Consider the following 26,877-nt stretch of genomic DNA (forward strand, 5'->3'; position numbering starts at 1 on the left):
GCCAGTGGCCATCCCAGGCATTCCCAGACACGTGTGCTGCTATCTTGTAATGATCCATGGATGGTCCTGGGAGGTGTGAGAGGCAGAACAGTGCCTGGCTTTGCAGAGTGGTGCATCTGCAGCATCCTCAAGCAGCTTCTCCCTGTGGAAGGGACTGATGCCATCACTGTCCTGTCTCCTACAGCCGGACACTCTGGGTGCTCTCCCAAACCTGCGCGAGCTCTGGCTGGACCGGAACCAGCTCTCGGCCCTGCCGCCGGTGAGTGTCTGTTGGGCACATGTTCAGCCCTTTGCCCCTGCCCCAGCTGTTCCCTCGAGCCATGGATCTCCTCTCTGATGCAGGAGCTGGGCAACCTCCGCCGCCTGGTCTGTCTGGATGTGTCTGAGAACAAGCTGGAGCAGTTGCCCAACGAGGTCAGTGGGCTGGTGGCACTGACAGACTTGCTGCTGTCACAGAACCTGCTGGAATGCATTCCGGATGGGATCGGTGAGTGTTGTGGGATGGGGAGTGCTGCAGGACTTCAATTCCTTGGCAGTGCTCCTGGAGGAGCTTCAGGAAAGAGTGTCTGTGGCAGGGAGCTGGGGATTAATGGACATAGGCACAGTCTTGGAGAGCAGAAGCAGTGGGTGATACAGGTGAGCAGAACTCTGCAGCAGAGTTCAGATGCTTCGTCTGCATCAGGTGTGTGTGAGGCCTGGTGGGAGGAATGGCAGAGCCTCCGTGGTTGGGTTATGGGATCCTTGATGGGATCACAGCCAGGTGAGTATAGAACATCATCCTTCTCTCTGGCACTGCTCACGCCTAACTTGTCACCCTGGCCAGGTCAGCTGAAGCAGCTCTCCATCCTCAAGGTGGACCAGAACCGGCTGACAGATGTGACAGAATCAATTGGGGACTGTGAAAATCTGTCTGAGCTCATCCTGACTGAGAACATGCTGACGGTGAGTACTCAGCAGCCACCTGCCTCTCCCATGCTCAGCCAGCTGCCAGGGATCCCTTCCCATCTTCTGCCCTCCGAGCTGAATTCCTGAGAGCGCTCCAGCTGCTTCTAGAGTTTCACCAAGTTCACAGACATTTGGAAGCTGCTTTCTCTCACTGATTTTTTTCCCTAAAACATTCTCTGGGGTAGCAGGGATGCTAGGATTGCCCATCCCAAAGACCATCCCGGCTGACAGGTGCAAGATCATATCCCAGGCTGCATTGGTGAGGGGTTTGGGATGGTGTGATTGGGAACAGCCCTGCTCCAAACTGCCTGTGGTTTGATTGATAAAACATAAGGATTGGGAATGGGCAGATAAACAGAAGGAAAGTCTTGACCAGTGGTGGTTGGAATGTGCTGTGCTGTGCTGAGGGGAAGAGTTGGCATGGCTCAGTCTGTGGGCCCAAGGGAAAACCTGTCCCAAAGATGTCCCGAAGAACGTTATCCCCAGTGCGTGTGTGGGGACGGAAGGCAGCTTGTTCCCCAGACCGAGGGCTTTGTGCCTTTTGCCTGTGCTGCTCTTTCCTCTTGCAATCACTGACTCGGCTCCTTCCCAGGCCTTGCCCAAGTCCCTGGGCAAGCTGGCCAAGCTGACAAACCTGAACGTGGACCGGAACCGGCTGACGGCGCTGCCAGCAGAGATTGGAGGCTGTGCCAACCTCAATGTCCTGTCCTTGCGGGACAACCGCCTGGCCCTGCTGCCCCCCGAGCTGGCCAACACCACTGAGCTCCATGTCCTGGATGTGGCTGGGAACAGGTGAGCAGCAGGAAGACACACAGGCTGGGAGGCTGCTGTGAGGGAGATGCTGGATCTGTGTGGATCCCAGGATCCACGGTGTGGAGGAGCCTGGGCTGGTTGCTGAAGGCTTGAGCTTTGCCTGTGAACCCCTTCTCTGTGTCACCTAAACACAGGGTAGAGGTAAGGCAGAAGTGTGAGGGCATTTTGTCATGTGTGAAATGGAGATCAGGGGAAATCCCTGGTCACTGGCTTCCTTTCCTTCCTGCAGATTTTGTGGGTTTGTGTTGTTAGTCCTCAGGTGAGTGGTGCCAAAGTCTCGTTCGTGGTGTGAAGGTGCCTGAGGGCTATTCTGAAAAGTCCTATGGTTCTGTTCACTGGGGTTGGTATTTTTGGAATTTGGTCAGCAGTTAGAAGCCGACCAGAGGTTCTGTGGTGAACATTCTATACTCTGGTCTGTGAGAGTATCATTTTTCTGTTTCTAAACCCCTCCACACTGTTGGAGGGAGTTGTCCTGTGGTAAAGGCTGGTGAGGATGGGTTACTGGAGCCCAGTCCCCAGCCATGGACAAATCAGCTGTTCCAGTGGTGCAGGACTGAGGGATCCACAGCAGCTTGGCTCTGTCCCTCTCCGTTCAGGTGGAGCAGTCTGGAGCTGAGGTGAAGCTCTTTCCTGACCAGGTAAGTTTAACAAGCAGTCTGTTCTTCTCTTTTGCAGGCTGCAGAATTTGCCCTTTGCTTTAACAAATCTTAATCTGAAAGCCCTGTGGCTGGCAGAAAACCAGTCCCAGCCCATGCTGAAATTCCAGACCGAGGATGATGAAAAGACAGGAGAAAAGGTTCTCACTTGCTACCTGCTCCCCCAGCAGCCCTCTCCCAGCCTGGGTAAGAGCCTGCATCACAAGCACTGGCTGCAGAGCCTTGTGCTCGGGAAGGGGCTGAAGCCTTGAACCTTCTCTGCTGGGCTGGACTGTCCCTTACTGTGATTCCTGCAGCAGATCCAGGCTCTTGTATGGCTGGGACAGCTTTCCCAGGCAGTGATTGTTAAAAATGAGGAATTGCTTTCTGCCTGGTGATAAGGAAGCTGCAGCCTTATCTTTGAGTGTTCTGCTTGGATCTCCTGACCAAGCAGTTAATTTTCATTGTCCTGTCAGCATGGTATTCCTGCCTAATTCTACCTTTTTCTGTACTTCTTGGGTAAGGAGTGCTAGAGCTGCAGCATCAGACACTTCTGTAGAGGCTGCTGTAGGTCTGGTGGGAGACGTACAGAAGGTGACAGGATGTTGAGGCCACAGCCTTTGTCCTCAAGGCCTCTGATGCCATGGGCAGATACAACTGAAGTGCCCTAATGGGATGAGAACTGTCTTCCATCTAAGTCTACAACCCTGCTCTTCCCAAAAGGAGCTCCCACTGTGTCTCTTCCTTCCCAGAGAACCTCCTGCAGAACAGCGTGGATGAGAGCTGGACAGACACCAACTTAAACAGAGTCAGCGTGATCCAGTTCCTGGATGAACCTAAAGGAGATGATGACGAGGAGTCTGGCGCTGAGAGACGAGTAAGAAATTCCTGGAGGCTTGTTGGCTCTCTGTGGAAGCACAGGGACAAGCTAAGCTTTCTGAAGATGGGGAGCCACTGTGGTGTCCATGTTTCACCTTGTGACACTGCTGTAGGCGTGTGCAGGATTTCCACGGTCTGAAGGCTGTTTGGTGCCCTGAGGAGCCAAGCAGGAGTGAAAGGAATGAATTCCCTGGGAGCCGTGGTGCAGAGTCATATCTTGAGGTTCTTCTATGGGAGTGGAGCACTAACGTGCCCAGGGAGCACTCGAGTTGTCCAGAGATCCCAACAGAGCACTGTCAGGATAGGGTTTTAGCTCACCCCCCTCATGGGGAAAGGCTGCCCAGCCAAACCCAGGCCATCCCCATCCCTCCAAGCATGGAGCCAGTGCAGCCCACACTGTAGAGTGTCCTGTTGGTAAAGTAAGTACTAAACACTGTAGGCAGCCTCAAAACCTGCAAGAGATCATTGTGCTTTCAGTGCAGATGCAAAGGCCAGGATAGAAGTTTCCAGCAAGTGCTCTGAGGGTTTCCGTCTCTTGTGGATTTTTTTTCCTTTTTATTTTATGGAAAGTCATCCTTGAGATCTGAATCCCTCTAATGAACGATGATTGCAGCTGTCCTGGCAGTGTGTTTGTGTGCTGCTGGCATTGGGAGGTTTGGAGGTTTTTTGAATTGTTTTAACATTGTTACTAGTTTTAGAATGCTGGTTTTCTTCACTCTTTAGCTGGGATGGAACTCACTAAGCAGCACCAATTCTGGTGCATTTGGGCTTGGCAGACCTGTTAAGTAACTCCAGAGGAATTAGGAAGATATCCCAAATCTGTTCCAGAGGAGTTTCTGTCTTGACAGTTTTTCATTTACTAAGCCTGAAACACCATTTTAAACTTCCTATCATTCTTCCCAAACCTTCTATTAGCTGGAGAGCAGGATGATGTCCAGAGGAAGTTCTCAGTGTTCCCTGCCTCCTCCCAGCTGCAGGCTGTGTAAGACCTGGAGCAGATCCTTCAGCAGGATGTGTTGGTTGCATCCCCTTGGGGCTCTCGCTCTCTGATAAAGGTGTTCGTTACCTGCAGAGGTTCATTCCCAAGGCCTGGCACGTGCTGCCAGGGCTGGAATCCCCTTCCTGAGGGTTTCTCTTTGTCAGGGCCTGCAGCGCCGAGCCACCCCTCACCCCAGCGAGCTGAAGGTGATGAAGAAGGTGATTGAAGTTCGGCGCAATGAGGTGAACGCTGCAAAGGCTGATGTCAACCCGAACTCTCCCAGCTCGGAAGTGAGTGCTGGGCACTGGGTAATGGATAACCATAGAGAACATGGGATCATGGAATGGTTTGGGTTGGAAGGAATCTTACAGACCATCAAGTTCCACCTCCATGCCAGGGGCACAGACATTTTCCACTAGGAACATGTAGCATATGTGGGAAATGGGGAGGTAGAAAGGACTGACATTTGGGAAGGATTGGGAGGGACTGAGAATGGATTGCCTGGGAGGGTTGGAAATCTGCCTTGAGGTGTCATGGGGGCCTGTGAAATAGAGCAAGAGATGGAACCAGGAGACAAGGGGAATTGTGTGTGTCAGTGCCAGTTTTGTCGTAGCACAGGGAGAGGAAGAGAAGGCTCTGATATTCCCAGTAAAGAATGATGGGAATAGAGCACTTGGTGGAGGCACCTTGCTGCCCTGGTGGGAGGCTGAGAATAAATGCCTACACAGGAGGTGGAACAGGGAGGACCCAGGTCACATGGAGGAAGCTCAGGAGGGGAAGCTGTGGGCAAGCTGAGGAAAAGGTGGTTCTGTTGGTGCTGGGCTGTTCACACCTCACACCAGTCACACTGTGTGGCTCCATCTGCTGCTCTGGGTTCCATCCTGACCATCACGACCATTTTCTCAGGAGAAGAGGCTAAGTGCCACATCAAATCGCAGCGAGGACTCCCACCTGTCCACCAGCACCGCCTCTGCGGACTGCAGGGCAGAGGAGAGGGACCGGGGCTGGCCCAACGGGCAGGTGCCCGATGCGCGGGAGTTGGAGAAGGAGGTGAAGCCCAGAGTGGAAGAGGAGTGCAAGGAAGCTGCTGACCAGGAGGAGGAAGATGTGGAAGTGGAATACAATGAGGTAGGAGCCTGAGAACTGCAGCAGGGTCACGAGAAAAAGTGGAAGGACTTGGAAGTTTCAGAGGAAGTGGGAAATAGATGTACAGGTAAATCCGTGTGGGATTTGGTCATCGCTGGAGGCAGATCCAGGCCGTGGAAGGCAGTGCAAGCAGAGACTGGGGCAGTTTGTGGGAGCTGCACGCGTGGGAGACTGGGGTGGACAGGATGGGAGCCAGGCAGGCTGTGGGAAAACTGGGGTGACAGTGACAGGTTTGAATGCCCTCCATCCCTGGAGCTGACAGAAGCATGTCTGGGGAAAGGCGTGGTTATGGAAAAAGGCAAGGATGGGAAAATGGTAACACATTCCTGCATTTTCCTGAGCACACAAGCAGTGACACTGGCTCTGCCTGTGCTGGGAGAGGGGTCACAGGGACAGCAGGGTCCTCTGTTCCGTGAGGCTCACGGCATGTCTGCGGCTTTGCTATCACAGCCGACTGTACACTTCGCTGAGGACACGCTGATACGGAGTGAGGATGAGGATGAGGATGAAGAGCGACCGTTCCCAGTGGAGAAACAGAGGCTTATTCGCAAGGACACGCCCCACTATAAGAAACACTTCAAGATCACTAAACTGCCCAAGCCAGAGGCAGTGGTGGCACTTCTGCAGGGGCTGAACAGCGATGGGGTCCCCAAAGAGGAAGAGGAGTTGGGAGGCTGCAATAATAACACAGAGCCTGAGGATCAGGAGGAAGCATGGGATGAGGATGACAGAAAGAATGCAGCTTTGTCTGCTCAGCCATCTGTGAAGGTAAGGTCTTGCGGGGCAGGGGACGGTCAGAGGGATGCAGACCTGCCCTCTGCTCCTGTGACCAAGCAGCCAGGTTGATGTGGTACTGATGAAACCACTGGCAAGAGGCTCCTGCACTTCGGGATGTGCTGAGGGTGGGAGAGCTGAAGGTCCTTGGAGGCTCATAGGGTTGTCAAAGAGCTGTGCCATGTTGCTGTGTCTGACACCTTCACTGTATCCAGGTCCTTGCACCATCCCCATTCCATGTACTGTTCCCTGTGCTGCAGGAACAGTTCTCTGTCTCATCACTGCTGGGTTCTGAGCCTCCTCCTCACTCGCTGTTTGTTGCTGCTGGTTCACAGGAGGATGAGCTAATATCCCTGGGTGGATTCAATCTTTGGCATTTGGGCCACTGACACTTGTTGGCACAGTGCTTCCTGGAGCATGTAAGTGCAGCCAGGAGTGTGCCCCTCCCTGTGCTTCCACCCAGACACAGCCTGATGGAGGGTGCGTTGAGATTTCGGGGAGCTTGTGCTCTGAAGTTTTGGCCTTACTGGTTATACTGGGGCTTAAGAAATAGGGGATCCTTGGCTCTCTTCAGCTGAACCACCACGTTTGGTTAGGGACACACAGAGGTTCCTGCTTGAGGAAGTTGCTTGCAATGGAATAGGAATATGTGGATGAGGGACACTTCATGAGATCAGCCCAATTCTCAGCCAAGCTGGTTTGAGGATTTTTAATTGTATTTGGTGGGCAGAGGTCAGGATGTGGCTGAGTCTCCATCACAGTCTGACATCAACAAATCTCATGGGTGAGATGTGGGTCTCCAGGTGTGGAAGGTGCTGGAGTAAAACCTGCTTCTGCTGTAACTGCACATGCTCCAGGGTGCTGGGATCATTCCCATCCCTGCTGGAGCTCAGGTTGCCCACGGAAAGGTCCTTTCCCTCACTTGGCTGTGAAGCCTTTCCCTCAGTGGATGCTTGCTTTGCTCTGCTTGAGCCGATGCAGCTCATCCTGTGCTCCCCAGGGATGAGACATGCAGTTTTCCCACTGTTGGTGAAGTTCCTCAGAAGGAATGTTTGAAACTGTCCCAAGTCCCCTTCATCCAAGACCTGCCATACTTGGGAATGCCCTCACCCGAAAAGGTTGTTTTAGCTGGGGACTCAGAGCTGAGGAAGCACTGACCCACTGGCAGAGCCTGTGATGTCTGCTCAGGGGTGAGGTACCTGTCAGAAATTACCCTGGTTGTCAGCTTAACCTTCTGCCTGGGACTCAGTTCTCCTTTCTGTAGGGCTGGGTTGGATGCCTGCTCCATGAAGACATTTATGAGCTGCCTCCTGAGCTGCATTCCTGGAGTGGGGATGTAGGGACCAGTGTCCCTGTGCAGGGAGGCTTGTGCAAGAGGTATATTGAAGGAGGAGGCAGGACAGGCTGTGCAGGAGGCTGAATCCTAAAACCAGAGGGTTTTGTTGCAAGGACAGTTGGTTTTCAGAAGAAATCCTGAGGCTTCTTGTGCTTGGGAGCAGGATCCCAGGTGCCTGTCAGGATGTACTTTTTCACCAGAGAAAGGGATTGGTGCAGTTGAGTTTGGGATTGCTCATTCCTGTGCAGCAACTTGTGGCACCACAGGCTCCTCGGTGCCTTCTCCTGTGTTTAACCCTTCCTTCTTCTTGGAGTGACCTGGTATGGAGGGAGTGAGGTCAGCTAGTGGTGGTCAGCTCAGGGGTCATGACCTCAGGGTGCCAGCATGAACAAAACCTGGCCTTAGGGATGCCCCTTGGCAGGAGTGTGCTGGCACTGGGCACTCTGGGAGCCCATGAGCAGCCCTGGCAGTAGTGAGCTGGTGAGCAGGAGTGGGGGCTCTGGTGCTGAGGGGTCAACTCTGGAGCTGGGATGTGAGTGAGCTCAGCTCTGGAGCTGTGGTGGTCAGGAGTGACTCCGGGAGTGGGTTCAGCTTCGGAGCTGTGGTGGTCAGGAATGGCTCCAGGATTGGGTTCAGCTCCGGAGCTATGGTGGTCAGGAGTGACTCCGGGAGTGGGTTCAGCTTCGGAGCTGTGGTGGTCAGGAATGGCTCCAGGATTGGGTTCAGCTCTGGAGCTGTGGTGGTCAGGAGTGACTCCGGGAGTCGGTTCAGCTCTGGAGCTGTGGTGGTCAGGCGTGACTCTGGGAGTGGGTTCAGCTCTGGAGCTGTGGTGGTCAGGAATGACTCCGGGAGAGGGTTCAGCTCTGGAGCTGCGGTGGTCAGGAGTGACTCCGGGAGTCGGTTCAGCTTTGGAGCTGTGGTGGTCAGGAGTGACTCCGGGAGCGGGTTCAGCTCTGGAGCTGTGGTGGTCAGGAGTGACTCCGGGAGTTGGTTCAGCTTTGGAGCTGTGGTGGTCAGGAGTGACTCCGGGAGCGGGTTCAGCTCTGGAGCTGTGGTGGTCAGGAGTGACTCCGGGAGCAGGTTCAGCTCTGGAGCTGTGGTGGTCAGGAGTGACTCAGGGCGTGGGTTCAGCTCTGGAGCTGTGGTGGTCAGGAATGACTCCAGGAGTGGGTTCAGCTCCGGAGCTGTGGTGGTCAGGAATGACTCCGGGAGTGGGTTCAGCTCCGGAGCTGTGGTGGTCAGGAATGACTCCGGGAGAGGGTTCAGCTCTGGAGCTGTGGTGGTCAGGAGTGACTCCGGGAGCTGGATCAGCTCCGGCGTGGCGTGCGTGTGTTGGGTGGTGGTGGTGGTCGTGGTGGCGGGTTTGGTTGATGCTCCACTAATCCGCATGCCTCTTTGCTGGTTCCTGTCCTAACAGGGGGTGTCGTTTGATCAAGCCAATAATCTGCTGATTGAACCTGCTCGCATTGAGGAGGAAGAGGTCTGTACCACTCCTACTGTTCTCTCTCTGCCAAAAATCATCCAGCCTGCTTGATTTGCTTCCCAGCCTCACCCATTGTTGTAGGGGGAACTCTGATCTCTCTGGGTCAAGTGGCTTCTGGACCTGGCTGATCACAAACACGATGATTGTTTCCTCCTTGCTTTACCCTTTTCCTCCTTTCCCATCCTTGAGGTGAGAGTGGCTGCTGCAGAGCAGGAGTGAGATGGAAAGGATGTAAAAACCAAAGGGGCTGAGGTGGGAAGTTCGGTTCCTATTTGCTGTGTGTTGGTGGAGAAGTGGAATTAAATAAATAGAAATTTCTGGACGTGTGGGTAACCCTGGAGGAGCAGAGACCTCAAGGATCATCTGAGTGCTGTGTACTGACCCTTTGGTAAAAGGAGGAGGATCTCACTCAGGACACTGTGCCACTGCCTGAGGAAAGTGGGCTGGAGCCAATGATTTGTGCATCTCCTGAAGCCTCCCTCAAATCCCTTCAAGGCTTCACATGCAGCACCTTGAGGTGTCAGAAGGGGGCAGGTGGCATCAAAGGGATCACAAAGCCCCTGGCATGGGGACAGTGTCTGTACTAAGGGTTAAAGGCCTGTGGCTGGCTGACTGGCTCATCCTCTGTCTGTGATCAGCTTCCTGCACTTGTCTCAAGGTTTTCAGTGCCTGGTCAGTGCCTGATCTATGGGGTCAGTACTTTTCTGCAGGCAGGTTTCCAGGGAGCTGCTGGAAGCAGAGTGCTCCTGCCGCTGGCAAGAGGCAGAAACTGCATCCATGTTGACAGCTCACACGGAGATTTCTCCCGTAGGACAGACAGTACAGGGCCACCACACCCGTGTGCCACCTGGCACTGTTGGCCTGGGCATCTCTGAGAACTTGGCTCTGCTATTCCCTCAGGTGTAAAATGGAGACTTTTCTTGGTTTTGGAGTAAGGCTTTCCAGGAGGGAGGTGACAAATCCTTTCCACCAGGCAGAACATGAGCTGGCTCAGGTGTGGTCCCCTGTTAGTGGGTCCTGAAGATTTCTCCATCTTTCTACATCTCTAGGTCCCTAAAAACCACATTAGTATTTATTGAATTTCTCTTTTATGTAATCTTCTGTCACTGAGGGTAAAACAACTTAGCCTGGTGTTTCATGATTACTCTTCCCGTTCCTTTGGGAAGTCACTGTTCCCAGACATTCTCTCCAGCTGTTGGACATCCTGCTCCATTTGCAGAATTTTCCTTGGGGGGCTGTGCCCCAGAAACCTCAGTCTTGTACTGGGATACAGTCTGCCCACCTCTTCCTTTACTCCTGCCCTTGCTGCACCTACATCTGATGGAAGGACCTAGAACTCTTTCCCTGGAAGCGTTCACCATTCCTGGAGGTGTTCAAGAAATGCCTGAACATGGCACTCATTGCATTGGTCTGGTTAACAGAGTTGGTTGGGGATTTGTCACAGGTGGGACTTGATGATCTTAGAGGTCTCTTCCAACCTAAATGATTCTGTGATTCCTGGGTGTGGCTGGTTGGAGACCCCACACTGGCTCTGATGTCTGCTCAGCACAGCCCCCTTTGCACGGATCTGTTCCGTACTGTGAGGAAGAACATGGGTATGCAGCTCCCAAGGACCAGCATGCTAGAGAACCCCCAGACTGGCGGTGGTAGCTGAAGTCAAGAGCAGACCAGCTTTGGGAAGTTGGTTTGAAATACTTGATTGTCCTACAGCTCTGGGGAGTGCTCAGCAAGGAACCTTCAACTAGACCAGGTTGCTCCAAGCCCTGACCAGCCTGTCCTTGAATGCTTCCAAATGGCATCTGCCTGCTGTTTCCAGGGATGATTCCTTGAGAAGAATCAGTGGGCTGATGGAACTGAGCCAAGAGCGTTGCAGAGCAGAGAGCCTGGTGCCCTTGAGCAGCACAGTTTTAAGTTCACGATACTGCTATCACATTCCTTATATGATTTAATACAGCCCTGAGAGAAAAGGGACTACTGATTCCTGATTGTGTGTTCCCTAATCCTCAACCATAGTCGTGAGCTGGAGACTGAGCTTGTTGGAGCAGACCTGGAGAGCCATGCCCAACTTCTGCCAGCACACCCAACATTGGTACACCCAGAGCTCCTGTTGCTGTTGGTGCCAACGGGGCTCTGCTGCACTGAAAGAGTAACTTTGTTGAAGTGTGTGATATCTGACGGTGGATATCTGGATTCCAGGGCTGACTCTGTTCCCAGTGTTTTGTCTCCATCCCCATGTGCCTTACAGAAGTGACTGTACTGGGATGTAGAGGAGAAAAGCAGCTTATTGAGCACCTGTTTGATGGCACGAGGTTAGACCTGAACTCTGTTTTCAGATAGTTCTGATGGAGTAGCCTGGAAAGCTTCTGCACAGGTTGCAGGAGCAGTGGAAGGAGGGTCCCAAACTGTGTTTCAGTGCCCGATGCTGCTTTGTTGTAGCAGTGGCTGGTGTCATCCACATCCTTGGGTGTGCCCAGCCTTAACCCATGTCCTGCAGAGCCCCTGCAGGTCCAGGAGCTACAGAAGATTCTGCACTGCCGAAGCTTCTGCTGCCAGGGGACATGGACGGGGTTTTGTCTCTTGTTCTGCCCAAGGTTTCCTGGACAGAAGGCGCTGCCATTCTGCTCCCTGGGGAGGAGCAAAGGTGTCCGAAGATCCTGGATGTTAACTTCCTTGCTGCTGCTGCTGCTCAGGTGTTACATCCCATTGCTCTGCCGTCAGGAGTGAGTGGAATCTTCTCCTTGAAGAAGTTTTATCATGTGGAAACTGCTCAGGAGTTGTCACCATTTGTGTTGGAATGCCAGCCTCAAGCCTGGCACAAGTTAGTATTTGCCAGCAGCAGATGTGACAGCACAGCCTGGTCCTGGAGCATCCTGTGCTCAAAGGGTTCAGTTTTGGAAAGGCTGGCATACGTCATGTGGAACATCGGGATGTGCTGGGAGCCATCCTGTGCCTCCTGGAGCATCCCCTGCTCAGGGATTCAGCTGTGGAAAGGCCAGCACATGTAGTGGGGACCACTGGGATGTGCTGGGAGCCATCCTGGCCCTCTGCGTGGGGCTGCTCATTGCTGCTCCACATGTGGAGCTCTTCCCCTTGCTCTGGTTTTTCATTTTTGGGGTGTGTGCTTCATTAGGGCATTGTCAGGCTTGGAATTCTTATGCAGCAAATTTGATTTTCCCACAATGTGACCCATAAATTTTAAACCCAGAAAAGTTTAATAAACCTCTTGTGTAGTGCTGGAGAGGTCACATCACCTCTGTTTGCTCACCTGACTTAACTGGAATATGACAGAGTGGAGTCCTTTTGATGTTAAGAAAAGATACAACACTTCAATTCTCTCATTTAATTTTTAAGATGATCTGAGTTCCTACTGAGCGAAGAAAAATGTGCCATATTTTCTGTTTTAATTTGCCTGGCTTTTACTTTGTTGCCATCAAAATGTTTTTATGACCTTTTCCTACTGGGTTGAAGGGCCCTCAGTGTTCTTTATAGAATCATAGAATGGTTTGGGTTAGAAGGGACCTTTTAAGTGTCACCCAGTGCCACCCCCCTGCCATTGGCAGGGGCACCTTTCACTATCCCAGGTTGTTCCCTGCCCTGTCTGACCTGGCCTTAAACACTTCCAGGGATGGGGCAGCTACAGCTTTTCTGGGCAACTGGGACCAGTGTTCTGCCACCTTTCCTAGGCCTCCAGTTTGGAGGTGGGATTGTGATCTCGAGGTGGGATTGTGATCTCTTCCTGTAAATGTACAGCTTCACATTCGGACCTGTTAAGGCACGATTTGGACACAAGTCACCCACAAAGTGTCGCAGATTGAAGACTGTTTGAGTGATTGCTGCTGGTTCATCATCATTGATCCCTGTTTCAGTTGCAAGTTTTATCTGATCCAGAGTTCTTTAAGGACTAAGGAGCAAAGTGTGGAATGATTTCTCACACAAATGCAGGACTATCTGCAGTTTCCTTTCCCTGCTCCAAGAGTAGGGCAAGATCATTTTGGTTCCACTCTGTCACGCAATCATCTTGTTGGCTTTCACAGAGAGAGCAGAAAGCAGCAGAGAAGCAATTGATGGAGAGACAATTACATGTTTAAACACAGTGCTACAGCAAATGCAGTTCTCGCTTCTGCATTAGGCAGGTGCCTTGTGTGTATCAGACATGGGGCTTTGCTGCTTGGTACCAGGGTTATGTACAAAATTCAGGCATTACAATAACCCCCGTAGAAATTATGGGGGCTGAAGCATTTACCTGCCTTAAAACTGGTCCCTGTTTGCCACAGCATGTTCTGACTGTGTCAGGGGAGGAGAACAGCAACTCCCAGAAAGTTCCAAGACTCTGTGGTGGGAAACAATCCCCAGCTTGGATGTGGGCACTGGAATGAGGCCAGACTTGGACAGATTGGCATTTCTGGAAGATACAATTTAGCTGAAAAAGGGCTGTACTCAACTCAGGAACAACAAAGCTGAGCTTGCCAGGAAGATAACAGATGATTTGGAGGAAGTGCTGAGGTCAAGTCTCCTACCACGATGGGCAACCCAACACTATGCTCTGGTTAATAAGTCAGTCAAACTTTTTGTTAAATACGAATTGTTTCATCCTGTTACGCAGTGTGCGCAAACACAGAGATTCCTCCTCCAGGGAGAGCCCCAAAACTTCTCCAGGTTTCTGCTTCTGGAGTGATTAGAAAACTTACTTTTAATCTGTCATTTGTTAGTTCATTGTTTTCATTGTATTTTATCTTGTCCAATCTCTTCCCTGCTGGCTGACCCATTGCCCGCTTGTCTTTGGTGTAATTCTATGAAGACCAAAGTCTTGTCTGGCTTCTTCCAGCCTTCCTTTTGCTGGATTAGAGAAACCCAATTCCTATGGTGTTCTCTGGTAAGAGAGATTTCCATTTATTCCCTGCCTTTCTCGTTGCCTTTTCTTTCACCTGATTTACCTGAACTCAGGTCTGGTGCCTGTAGACAACATGAGAGAGTTTATTCAGACCTTAGTTCACTAAATTCCATACTTGTTTTTCCATTTCAAATATGGCAGTTCCTGTTCCTGGATGGGAATTCTCTTTAGCCACCTTTGTTCATACTTTTATTATACCTTTAGCTTTTCTTCCTGCATCCTTCAGGACTTGGGGAGGGTTGGCCTCTAAACAAGGTGCACATAGAGATGTCTCTGCTTGTGTCTTTTAAAGCAGGTGATGCCAGGTTTAGTGAGTTTTCCGTGTATTCCGCTGTTCCTTGGATAAATGCTCTCCTCCTGCAAGGCCTGCCCTTGGCAGCACAGCGCTGAAGTAGATTTTAGGAGAGTTGTAGACTCCTCAGTCTTTGCAGTCTTGTAATTGTATATTAAATGATGGACAAAACAGACGTTCAGAATAGTCTGAAATTGCTGGGCTGAGAAGAGTCTCCAGTGGAATTTTATAGTGGAATGCTGCAAAGAGAATGACTCCTCCAAGGATTTCACCACACAAGGGTCAGTAAGAATAGGAATAAAAATTCTCTACTGCTGAAGAGATGAAATAGAATGTGTTTTAGTGTTACCTGTTCCAGCTGAATCCAGGTGTAGGTTTTTGTCCTGTTTCGTGTTCTGAAATGGTTTGAGGATTGGTGGCTTTGAGCAATGCTTGTTTTGCTTCTCTTTAAGCATTTGAGTGTTTTCATTTCCAGAAAGACCCTGTCCTGCTGCATTCCATAGTTTGGTCAGCCAAGACCATTGAAGATTCCCTTCTTTTTCTGTGCCCACGACAAAGCTGGCTCCCAGTGGTGATAAGGAGGAAGTACCAGCTTCCTAAATCCCAGTTTCTGGAGTTCATGAATTAATCCTGGAATCATAAACCAGCCCAGGCTGAAGGGGCCTCGAAAGGCCCAAGGTTTTGTGGGGAAGGAGCCTTGGTGAGGTTATCAGCACCTCGGCCCATCACATCCAGGGATGTGACTCAGCACCTTCCTGTGGAGTTTGTCCCAGTGAAGGATTGTTTTCACTGCAAACATTTTTTTCATGTACCAAGATGAAGTCATATCTTTATATAGACACACAGCAATACGCTTAATCTTGATATGAATCTCTACAGCCATGAATCTCTATGGGCTGCACAACTATCAGATGGGAGTCTCATATATGAATATTCATGTATCTGTAGGAACCTCGGGTTTTATTTATGCTTCAAATGTGACCATATTTCATGTTTCAAAAAGGCATCCTTGCTTCCTTCTCCCTTTGGGAAATGTGGTCACTGTCCTTGAGTCTCCTGGGGGAGGTATGTGCAAGAGTAGAGCAGCACCCTGAGCATGGCTGGTCCCCTGTCTCATCTGTTCCCAGTGCTGCTGTCAAAGGTCTCATTCAGGGCTCTCTACTTTGTGTTGGTTTTGTGGAGGTGTTCAGTGAGAAGTCAGTGAAGTGCTCAAACTCCTCCACACTGTGCCCACCATCTCTGCCCTCCGAGTACCCTTTCCTTTGAGAGCTAAACCCATTGAACAGAGGAAGGAATGACATCAGAGCCAGGAAACCTCCAGCCCATGTGCAGCTGCTGCTCTCCTGCCAGGGCTGCTTTTCCTTCATCTTCCTTTTCCACTGCCTGGGGTTAATTTAGCTCTCAGCAGTCACATAGCAATCTCCCATCTCCCCTTTGCTCACTGATATTTTCAGCCTGTCTCCTTGTCCCCATGAGCTGTGACTGACCAAAGCCAGACAGATTTAGCTCTTCTCATCTTTCCTGGTGAATCAGTGCCTCCAGCTCCTGCTCTTCCATGTCCCAGCTGTGTGCACCCAAGGTGAACAGAATCCCAGAATTATTTAAGTTAGAAAAGACCTCCAAGACCATCAAGTTCAGCCTCTTACTGATCCATACCTTGTCACCAGACCAGAGCACTGAGTGCCACGTCCAGTCATTCCCTGAGCACCTCCAGGGATGGTGACTACCACCTCCCTGAGCAGCCCCTGCCAATGTCTGATAACCCTTTCTGGGAAGACATTCTTCCTGATGTCCAACCTAAACCTTGAGGCTATAATTGTGACAGATACAAACTGACATGTTATGTTATATTACACTGACTGAACGTGCTGTCAGAGCGAAGTGACAGGAGGTGAGGGGCCCAGACCTCAGCAGGACAAAGAGGTGCTTTCAGTGGTGGGTGCTCAGCTCCTGGCAGTCTGTGGATCAAGATTTCTGGGCTGTTCATGCCAGTGTACAAGGCACCATGGAGCTGCCATCCACAATTTTGTCTGATCCTCTCCCATTCCTTTTATACATTTCAGTTCCACAGAATCTAGTGGCAATAAATTATGTAATTTACTTGAGGTTTATATTAAAAGGCATTTTTAAAGCCTGCCACTGATATTTCATTTGGTATCCTATTGAGTTCCATTGAATATCCCTAATTCCTTTGTGATTACAAACATGGAATAATCATCTTCTATAAAGTTATTAATGGCATGAAAAGAGAAAAAGGATCTATCTCCCCCTCCTTAATTGGAAGGCTCCCAGCCTTCCCTCATATGGAATTATTTCAATTCTATCTGCTTTAGAGTAAGACCAGGCCTGATACATCTTGACAGAATCCAAATTCTTGTTTCTCTCCCAATGACTCTTACCTGGTTCTTGGCTTGTACAGCACACATCTGTACCAGCACTGGATTATATCAGTGCCAGGTCTTGGATCACAGGTTCCATGTTTTGCACAAGTCTGCTTAATGAATCTTCACTTCATCAGCCAAGGTCTGGAGTCTTCTCAGAATGAAATAGTTTGGGTTTTGAGAGACCTGGTTTTCATAAAATTCAGCTGTTTTTCATGAGAGCCATTTGTGTGCCTGGTAAGAGCCACATGTGTCTCTCAGTTACTCCTCTGGAATGGTGTCTGGATGAGGAGCTGATGGTTACAGGCATCATCCTGTGTAGTCTCTCAGTCCATCAGCACAATATAAGGGGTCTCAGGGTATCAAAAGCCCAGAATTTTGGAAATGCTCTATAAGCATCTCAGAGATCTTAGGCAAATGTTGGGACTTTTGAACACAAGTTATCCAGTCATTTTGAGTTTTGAAAAGGTTATTGATGACATTTAAGGGATTCTTCAGCTGCTGTTGAGGTGGGATCCCTCACCTTCATGTGACACCTGTCCATCGTCATATGTCTGTCCGAACATAAATCCAAATTATTTATTGCAGTGTGCATTTCCTGTGTCAGTATGACAGTCTCAAATAAATGTTTCGGGACATGTAAGTGCGAGGATTGGACACTGAGAGTCAGGGAATCAGTAAGGTTGGAAAAGACCTTGAAGATCATCAAGTCCAACCATCGACCCGGCACCAACACCATGTTCACCGCTAAACCATGTCCTCAGGTGCCGTATCCATGTGGTTTTTGAGCACTTCCAGATATGAGGACTCCACCCTTGTCCTGAGCAATCTATGCCAGGGCTGGACAGCCATTTGCAGGAAGGAATTTTCCCAATATCCCACCTAAACCTCTCCTCACACAACTTGAGACTGTTTGCCCTTGTCTGGTCCCTTGTTACCTGGGAGCAAAGCCTGACCCCCCACCTTGTTCTACCTTCCCATCAGGGAGTTGTTGAGACTGAGATGGTCCCCTGAACCTTCTTTTCTCCAGGTTAAGCCACCCCAAGTTGCCTCAGCTGCTCCTGGTGCTCTGGACCTTGCCCCAGCTCTGTTCCTGTATCTGGACTTGCTGATGCCCTTTGATGTCTTTCTTGTCATGACTGACAAACTGACCCCAGCTGTAAGCATCCATGTGTACAACCATCTATAAATTGATGCCCATGTTGGCAGAAACTTTCTGTCTTCTGGATGTGAAGCCCTTGAACCCCACACCCCTGGGTGTATTTGGAGGAAGAACTTGGTCTTTCAGCAGCTCTCAAGTACAACAGCCCTGAGCTTTGTCCCTTGAGTCCTGTGGATGCAGTGGTTGGTCACTGCCTCAGTGTCCACCACTGACTGCTACTTGAAAGTGAATCTGTCCAGGTGTGCAGCACTTCCAGGGTGTACAGTTACTCCTTGAAAGCTGGGAATTCTTGCACAAGCAAGTGAATCTGTTAACAGAAGGGTGGGTGGATGAGCTTTAAGGTCCCTTCCCACCCAAACCATTCCATGATTCCATTTTAAAAGACAGTTCTACTAAAAACCATATGAATAGTGGGTTGGGGTGGCCCTGGTTCATGTTTGGTATGTCCTCAAAGAGGCACAGGCAGAGCCACAGGCAGGACTGAGGGGAAGAGGTGGAACTGCTTTCCTGGGTCATATTTGGTGCCATTGATGGTGAGTAGCAGCCAGCTCCCAGTGGGAGCCCAGGGGAAAGGATGGCAGCTCAAAGCTGATGTGGCAGCTTTTTCAATTTCCCCACTTTTCTCCTCACACTGCAGCACTTTTCCATGCAGGGCTGGACCCCCGTTGAGGAACTGGGAGTGTGGTGTGCTCTCCATGAAGGCTTGTTCTTTCTGCAGAGGAAGAAGCAGCGAGTTTTGGTGGGAAGCAGAAGATTGGATCATCTGAGATGGGCTGTGGGTGGATCCCTTGCTTTGGGGGAAAAATACACAAAGAATAAAATACCCAGTAAACTCCATGGCAGGAGCAATGGCAAGGAGGGAGCTGAGCTATCTGTGCTGGGGGCAGCTCTGTGCTGTGGTTTCAGTGCCAGTCCAACATCATGGCAGTCCAGGCAGCCCAGAAGCAGCCTTAGGAAAGAGGAGCTTTGGGGAACAAGTAACTTAAGGGTTTAGTGCAAGAAACAGTCTGAACTGCAACATGAAGGGCCATTAGAGGCTGCTGGATCCAGGTTCTTCTTCTTAAGATTCATATTCACATCACTTACTCTTTGCATAGACTTCAAACAAACATCCACCAATTCAGTTCCTCACCACACTGGTTTTTGTGGGAGAACTGATTTGCTTTGGAGTTTGAAATCTTCTTTCCAGCCTGTCTGATTCAAGCCCCTTTGCTGCAGTTGTTTCAGTGATTTTAATCGTGTCTGTTTTCTCTGTGGTGTTTTGCTTTTCAGTGTACATTGACGGACAGAAGGTTCTTCCCCCTCAGGCCAATTGGCTTTTCTGGCAGGTTTCCCCATGGTTTTAGACTGGTTTGCTGAACGTGTGAAATCCAGGGGGTTTGTGGTATATCTTTCTGTTAGTTTACATCATCAGCTTCCCATGCAACTGGAAGTCACTTTCTGTGACCAGTGACATCAGACAATCCTCATTGTCCAAAATCATGATCCTGTCCAAGGGATTCAGGCGCTGAGCAGAGCCATCATCTGTCTTCCTCGTAAATGCTGGGATCTTGCTGTTAGACTAGTCTGTAATCCTTGCCTGAAGACCTGGTTCTCTATCATCCTTAGAACTTCTTGTGTTGAATATAGAATTACACAATTTCCTCATCACCAGGATCATCAAGTCCAGCTGCTGCACAGAACAACCCCAAAAATCCTACCATGTGCCTGAGAGCATTGTCCGAACACTCCTTGAACAATACAGATGTGAGTCTTTAGAGCATTTTTGGAGTCCAGTGGCTCTGAATGGAAGAGCCTGGGGTTTGTAATTAGTTCCTAATAGACTTAGTCATGCAAGAAGCATTTGTCTGGAGCTGGTTTGAGTTGGGCTGTCTCGGATGTGGTGCTGTCTTGTCACTACCTCATTTCCGTCTTACTTGGGTATTCCAAAACTTGGAATTTTGTTCAGTTTCTGGCTATTGCACCAGAGGCAGTGAACTGATGGTAGGTCTAGAATCAGGGATTTCCCTGGGAAGATCCCAGAGTATTCTGCTGTGCTGTTAACTGGATGTCAAAGGAACTGGCAGAGCACCTAGGTTTGTTTCATGTTTCCTGCAGTGGTTTTTTTGGTTTGGTTTTTGTTTTAAACTTAGCAGAATGTGGAACTCCGCAAGATGTTGTTTCTGTCGTTGTCGAAGTGAAAGAGGGTTGGAAGGTAGTCTCCTGCTCCCTTTGCTGCCCATGCTGTGACCACGTAGAGCTGACACTGATGCTTGACATCTCTGCAGCAGCCTCTCTCCATCCTGGGCTTTGTTTCCAAAGAGGTGACATGGAGGACAGCAAATGTGGTTCTCTACATCAGTCTCTGCTCATTTCTGTCACTTACCTCACCAGCTCCTTGGTCCTTGGCCCTGAGAGAGTCCTATCTATCCTGTTCCTTTCCCTGTGTCCTACCACATGCTCCCTGTCTTCCTTCTCATGACTGTGGCATTGTGAATGGTTCATGCTGGTGTCCTGAAAAGAAACAGCTTCAGGTCAAGTTTGATCAACTATTGGCAGTGGGCATAATTGGGTATGTAGAGGTGGGAGGTAGGAAGGAGAAGAGGCTTGTGGATTGCTCAGCTGTGATCCTGAGCAGCTAGGGCAGAGGGAAGCAGAGGATCTGGACAGAGCAGATAGGGTTTTGGAGTTGTGTGTTGATTTCCGTCAATACAACAAAGCCAAGTATCCATCCAGAGTATTCTGGACAAGGTGCCATCCTTGTCACTGCACACTAAGCTGGGGTGACCAGGAATCCCCCAGTGGCTTTATGGAATTACACTCAAGGGGAGCCCCATGGTAGAGCCAGGCTGTGGTGTGAACACTGTCCCTGTTCCGTGATCCAGCCCCAGTCCGTGGCTGCCCAGTTTGCTTTGTGGTGGAATCCCCTTCTGATGTGTCCCATCGTGAGCAAGCTGACTGTTGGGTCAGGACTCAGCTGTGGGGAGGGATTTGTGTGTTTCATGTGTTGTAGTGCTGGTGCCTCTGAGGCATGAGTGCCACAGCTCACCCACGGGTGCCATGGCTCACCCACAGGTGCCACGGCTCACTCACAGGTGCCATGGGTCCCCCAGTGTGGCAGCAGATGACTTGGAGTTACTATTTTTTATTAAAGGAGTCGTACCTTGTTCTCGGGTGCACTGACCCATAACCACTGTCCCTTCTGCTTCCAGCTGACACTGACCATCGTGCGGCAGACGGGGGGGCTGGGCATCAGCATCGCGGGGGGCAAGGGCTCCACCCCCTATAAGGGGGATGATGAGGTAAGACCTGGGCTGTGCCACTGCTGAGGCACCTGCTTTTGGGGACTGGTTCTCTGTGGCTGGAGGTTGGGTGTCCTTACGTGTGAGCTGTGTGGACTTTCGGGGCCAGGTGGGAGCAGCCCTGAATCCCCCCAAAGCACGAGGTTGACGGGGTCGAGCAGACATCTGCCCCTGAACTGGGATGGTCTGACCTGGAGCAGCCATGGGAGCAGCAGGTTCCTTCCCAGCTGTGTCCTGGGGCACAGAGTGTGGGGTTGTTCCACACCTGGTGGCATCAGTTGTGTCATGTTCCAGTTCCACTGGAAGAGGGTTAACATGTCATTCCTTGGTCTTGTGTATCACCTGGGGGCAGCCCTGCAGTGGGGTTTCTGTCCCCCTTGTCACCTCAGGGTAGCCCTGCAATGAGGTTTCTGTTCCCTTTTCCCAGCTCCTGAGCGGGATGATGTGGTTGCCATGTTCCCTCGTTCTGGGTTCAGGACTGGCCAGGGACTGACCCCTCTCCTTGGATCTGAGGGGTCTCTGCACTCCAAAGGGGTAAGGAATGGGCTCTACATATAATAGATGGTTTTGTTTCCAGGGCATCTTTATTTCCCGTGTGTCTGAAGAGGGTCCTGCAGCTCGCGCAGGGGTCCGTGTTGGTGACAAGCTTCTAGAGGTAAGGACTCGACTCCTGTGACAAAGCAAATGCTTCGGAGTACTTAGAGTGGAGGGATGAGATGATTGGGAATGGATTTGCATCACATGTGTTTTAGACCAAATTAAGCACTAGGAGATGTGTAAGAGCTAAACAAAATTCCTTTGGCTCAGAGATAGTTGTTTAATTAATGTTACCATGAATCTTTTATTGCTTTATAAGCTCCTGCATTTACTCTGGCCCAGCTCTGAAGTGTTGTGTGACCCAGGTGGGAAGAAATACATCCCCAGCGGGCTGAGCTCTGCATACCTGGGCAGGGCAAAAGTGAACCCTGTAAAATAAGTTCCAACCCAGGGAGCCAGTCATGGGAATTGTTTGGGTGGTAAGGGACCTTAAACTCATCTCATTTCACCCCCTGCCATAGGCAGGGACACCTTCCACTAGACCTGGTTGCTCCAAGCCCAGTCCAACCTGGCCTTGAGCACTTTCAGGGATGGGGCAGCCACAGCTTCTCTGGGCAACCTGTGCCAGGGCCACACCACCCTCACAGGGAAGAATTTCTTCCCAATATCCCATCTATCCCTGCCCTCTGTCAGTGGAAAGCCATTCCCCCTTGTGTTGTCACTCCAGGGCCTTGTCCAAAGTCCCTTTCTGGCTCTTTAGGAGCTTGTTTTAAGCACTGGAAGAGGCTCTAAGGTTCCCCCAAGTCTCTTTTGCTCCAGGTTAACCCTTACCCCAGCTTCCTCAGCCACTCTGGTGCTCCAGACCCTTCCTCAGCTCCATTCCCTTCTCCAGACATGCTCCATCCCCTCAGTGTCCCGCTCCTGGGGACCCCAGACATCCCCCCAGGACTGGAAGAGCCCCAGCAGTGCCCAGCACAGGAGGTCACTGTCCAGGGCCTGTGGCCACACCATGGCTGATACAAGCCATGTCTCATTGGCCTCTTGCCCACCTGGGCACATTTTGGCTCACGCACGAGCAGCCAGTTTCTCAGGAGAATGTTGTGGGAAATGGTGTCAAAGGCTTTGCTGAAGTACAGGCAGATAGATCTACAGCGTTTCCCTCAGCCATTGAGCGGATTATCCTGTCACAGAGGGAGATCAGGTTCCTCAAGCAGGACCTGCCTGTCACAACCCCAGGCTGCCTGGGCCTGATCCCCTGGTTCCCCTTACGTGCCACTCTCAAGATGATCTGCTCTGGGACATTCCCCACACTGCGGGACTGTCACACTGACAGTCCTGGATGTTCCAGGGTGTGAGGAGGTGGATGTCCCTTCTGGAAGATGAAGAGGGACTTGTGTAGGCCTTAGCAGTGTTGACTTTTCTTGAATTTTGTTGGTGGAGGTGGTTCTGGGTGGGGGGGTTATCTGTCTGGGATGTTGCCTGTAGGGATGATACAGGTGTAGGGAATTTAGAACTCCCTGTGGGGACAGAATTCCTCTGGAAAGGCCTTTCCTGGGTTACTCTGGCCTGGGACAGATAGCAGGTGCTATGGGAATGCAGGAAAACTTCCCAGAGGTCTGGGCACACCTGTGGGAACGAGGCCCAGGTATGGCAGGGCTGAGCCACTTCCCTCAGGCAGTGGTGGTTGAGGTGAGGGTTGTTCCTGCTCTATTTGTGTTGAGGTGAGGGCTGTGTGTGAGGTGAGGGCTGTGCGTGGGGCTGTCTCTGCTCTGTGTTGAGGTGAGGGGCTGTCTCTGCTCTGTCTGTGTTGAGGTGAGGGCTGTGTGTGAGGGAGGGCTGTGTGTGAGGGAGGGCTGTCTCTGCTCTGTGTTGAGGTGAGGGCTGTGTGTGAGGGAGGGCTGCCTCTGCTCTGTGTCTAGGTGAACGGCGTGTCCCTGCACTGTGCTGAGCACCACGTGGCCGTGGAAGCGCTGCGGGGGTCGGGAAGCTCCGTCTCCATGACGGTGCTGCGAGAGCGGATGGTGGAGCCAGAGAATGCCATCACCGTCACTCCCCTGCGCCCCGAGGACGACTACAGCCCGCGGGAGCGGCGTGGGGGGCTGCGCTTCCCCGAGCATCCCGAGGGAGCACCTGCCACCGAAAGATTCTCCACCTGCCTCATGCGCAACGAGAAGGGCCTCGGCTTCAGCATTGCTGGTGGCAAGGGCTCCACTCCTTACCGGGCTGGGGACATGGTCAGTTCTGATCCCCTGGGATCCCCGAATGTTCCTCATCCCTCGGCGTGCAGCAGTGCAGCCTGGCCCTGGGTTGGTGGTCCGGGTGGTCTCTGAGAGCCAGGTGCTCTTAAGTCAGGGAATCATGGAATTCCAGTATGGTTTGGGTTTAAAGAGACCTTAAACCTCACCTATTCCGTCCTCTTGTCATGACCAGGGACATCTTCCTCTATCCCAGGTTGCTCCAAGCTCAGTCCAACCTGGCCTTGAACACTTTCAGGGATGTGGCAGCCTTCTCTGGGCAACCTGTTGCCAGGGCCTCACCACCCTCACAGGGAAGAATTTCTTCCCAATATCCCGTGTATCCCTGCCCTCTGTCAGTGGAAAGCCATTCCCCCTTGTGCTGTCCCTCCAGGCCCTTGTCCAAAATCCCTCTCCCTCTTTTTTATAGAACGAAGGGGGCTGGGGCTCCCAAATCCCTGCCAGTGACATCTAATCCTACTACTGCCCTTTTGGCATGGATTCCAGGCTCTGGGCCCGGGAAGGCTTTGCTGCCAGGGGCTCTGTGAGCAGAGGGTTTGTGTGGAGTGGGGAACAAAAGGGAAGCATCAGGGCAGGGGAAGGGTCTGTGGACAGGAGAGGACCGAGACCTGCCTGGTGTCTGGAAACGGATCTGGAGAGCCAGGCTCAGGTGAGGGAAAGCCCAGGCTGCTCTGACCTTCCTGATTGTGCTCCAGGGGATCTTCATCTCCCGGATCGCAGAGGGTGGTGCAGCCCACCGGGATGGGATCCTGCACGTCGGAGACCGGGTCATCTCGGTGAGTGAGTGTGCAGGGAAGGGTCTGACTCGGCTCCATGCCCTTCCTTGTGCAGGGGCTGCTTCTCTGTTACTGGAGCTGGATTTTGGGGGTCCTTTTCTCAGCTCCTGAGCCTTCTGGGAGAGCATTTAATTTGGGTGGTTGTACCCTGTCTGGTGGTGGGTGCAGTTACAGCTCCCTTTTCCCAAATGCTTTGTGCAAGTGCTTTCCCCAGAAATGGTGTGGAGGGAGGGGACATGGCAGCACTGCCCCAGCCTGGTGTCCCTCTGGAGCCTGGGTGGCAGCCTGGGGGCTCTGCCACGGGGAGAGGGGGAGCCCTTTGGGGTGCAGTGGGATAGCAGGGTCAGCGTGGGCTGGAGCAGAAGGAGCTGCCCAAGGGTGCTGTGGAGCAGGTCAGGGGTACCTCAGTGCTTTGCTTGGAACTCTGGCCCCAGTCTCCCGTCCTGTCCGTGCAGCTCTCACTGCTCTAACCTCCTGTCTCTGCCTACTGGTCCTTGCTCCCCTCCTGCGGGGAGCCTGTCCTGAGCCTCCCGACCCTCTTCCCATGCTCGCATGCTGCCTCTGAGGGAAACCTCCAACATCCTGGTGCTGGTGGTGGGTTTCTGGCCCAGCAGCTGTGGTAAGAGCACGTGTTACCACAGCGCTGGCGTGAGTAAACACTGATACAGCCTTGTCAGTGCTGGCTTCTGTCTGCTCTATCCCTGGGCTGGGGCTGTGTTGTATTTGCTCAGGCGCAACATTTTAGTGGAGCTCAGGCCCAGGTCTGACACTGGTGTCTTGGCAGGAAGCTTGAACTGGTATAGCGTCTCTCCCTCTCTTCTAGTGCTTCCCACCCCCCAAATCAAGTCCTGACCCTGATTAATGCCAGATAGACTGAATTATTTTGGATTTGCTCGTGGTACTGAGGCCCATCGTTTGGGGTTGGTTTGCTCAACCTGTGGTAAAAAGGACACAAAAATCTCAGAACAGATTCAAAAGTCAAACCTGTCTCCACTCTGCTTCAGCAGCTCTATTTATATCCATGGACAGCTTCACAGGAAAGGCAGATCTAATTCCCTGGTAATAGCTTGCAGTGGATTCCTTACGGGATGTGTGAGCTCAGGGCTTACAGAGTTCAGGCCTCTGCCAGATTTTGATGTGGCTGAGGCGTTGCTGTCATTAGTCCTGACATCCCTTAGTTACCTGTGCTGAGGTATGTGTGGCCCTACAGGTTTGGTGCTGAGCACCAACTGAAGCTCAGATCCTGTGCTCACCTCTGATGAATGCAGGAACATGTTACCTTTCAGGAGAATACTCACCAGGGCTATTCCCATCACTTCCAAGTCTGCTTACCACAATCTTTTGAAGCAGCAATTGCCCAGTTCTATTGGAAAGCTTCCAAGGTGCCATGATTTCTGGGATGTGGGTGCCGGTTGCCTGTACCTGCATGGGGAGGGAGAGGACCCTTGCTGGGTAGAGAGGTCGTGGGTCCCTCAGGCAGGGCCTGTTTCCAAAGCCATGGTCTCCTGGTCCTGCTCAGCTCTCACTTTGCCAAAGAATTCCTGTTTTCTTAAGAAAATAAATACAGCACAGCTTCCTGCTCTTCCCCTGTGCTCTAAATCCTCCTGGACTTCTCCTCAGGAGAACTGGGATTGCTCCTTTGACTTTTAAGAAAGGGAGCTTTGAGCACATGGATTGAAGAGCCCAGCCTAGGCGTCCCCTCTGAGTTAACACTCCTCAATACTCCCCAGTGACTGTCACTCACTTCCCAGCTTCTCTGTATTCCTGTGTTTGTTGGGAGTCTTTTTGGTGGGGGAAGACACTGGACAGGGACCTGCTGGGGGGAGTGCTGGAGAGTTGGAGTTGTGGGATGGGAATCTAGCAAGGAGAGTGCAGGATTGGGAGCAGTTGGTAAGGGCAGCTGATTTTTTTGGGATGGGACTGGGAAGAAAACTGATTCTGGGGAGATTTAAGATAGTGGTCGGTGACACATGAAGTCCTAATGAGGCAGTGTGACCCCTTAGAGATTTGCCAGGATAATATAGTTCCCTGGCACACAGAGAAACATGTGGAGCAGGGAAAGGACAGACACTGTCCCTTCCCCATGGAGAGCCATGCTGCGTGGCTGGCCTTGCTCTCTAGCCAGATAAAGGCCATGGAAAATTAGCTGCCCCAAAGCTGGGGAGCCACCAGGATTTCCAGGTAGTGGAGAATTACTGGGTAAAATGCACCAAGGCCTGTTACCTGTGATGCACCTCTGACTCCAGGAGTCCTATGCCCTGGTCCCTGCTCCGGGGAGGCACCGCTGTGCCCTTCTGGTCCGACCCTGTCTG

The 26,877-nt window shown here is 51.5% G+C and overlaps 1 protein-coding gene across 25 annotated transcripts in view; it reads left to right on the forward strand.

The window, feature by feature from the left end:
- SCRIB (scribble planar cell polarity protein) overlaps positions 1-26,877 on the forward strand; it is a 98,592-nt gene that overhangs the window by 25,290 nt on the left and 46,425 nt on the right. For 23 of the 25 annotated variants that reach the window (XM_048329254.1, XM_048329251.1, XM_048329252.1 and 20 more), the window contains 14 exons: positions 185-259; positions 343-487; positions 824-942; positions 1,538-1,737; positions 2,434-2,600; positions 3,146-3,270; positions 4,416-4,541; positions 5,158-5,379; positions 5,848-6,165; positions 8,925-8,987; positions 20,908-20,997; positions 21,575-21,652; positions 23,454-23,768; positions 24,485-24,565. In XM_048329254.1, the coding sequence (XP_048185211.1) occupies positions 185-259; positions 343-487; positions 824-942; positions 1,538-1,737; positions 2,434-2,600; positions 3,146-3,270; positions 4,416-4,541; positions 5,158-5,379; positions 5,848-6,165; positions 8,925-8,987; positions 20,908-20,997; positions 21,575-21,652; positions 23,454-23,768; positions 24,485-24,565 (2,124 nt within the window). The remainder of the gene's footprint in view (positions 1-184; positions 260-342; positions 488-823; positions 943-1,537; positions 1,738-2,433; positions 2,601-3,145; positions 3,271-4,415; positions 4,542-5,157; positions 5,380-5,847; positions 6,166-8,924; positions 8,988-20,907; positions 20,998-21,574; positions 21,653-23,453; positions 23,769-24,484; positions 24,566-26,877) is intronic. The other 2 variants (XM_048329248.1, XM_048329253.1) reach the window with 2 other exon arrangements.

The sequence above is a fragment of the Corvus hawaiiensis genome, chromosome 26 (genome assembly GCF_020740725.1).
Source record: "Corvus hawaiiensis isolate bCorHaw1 chromosome 26, bCorHaw1.pri.cur, whole genome shotgun sequence".
Taxonomy (NCBI): Eukaryota; Metazoa; Chordata; class Aves; order Passeriformes; family Corvidae; genus Corvus; species Corvus hawaiiensis.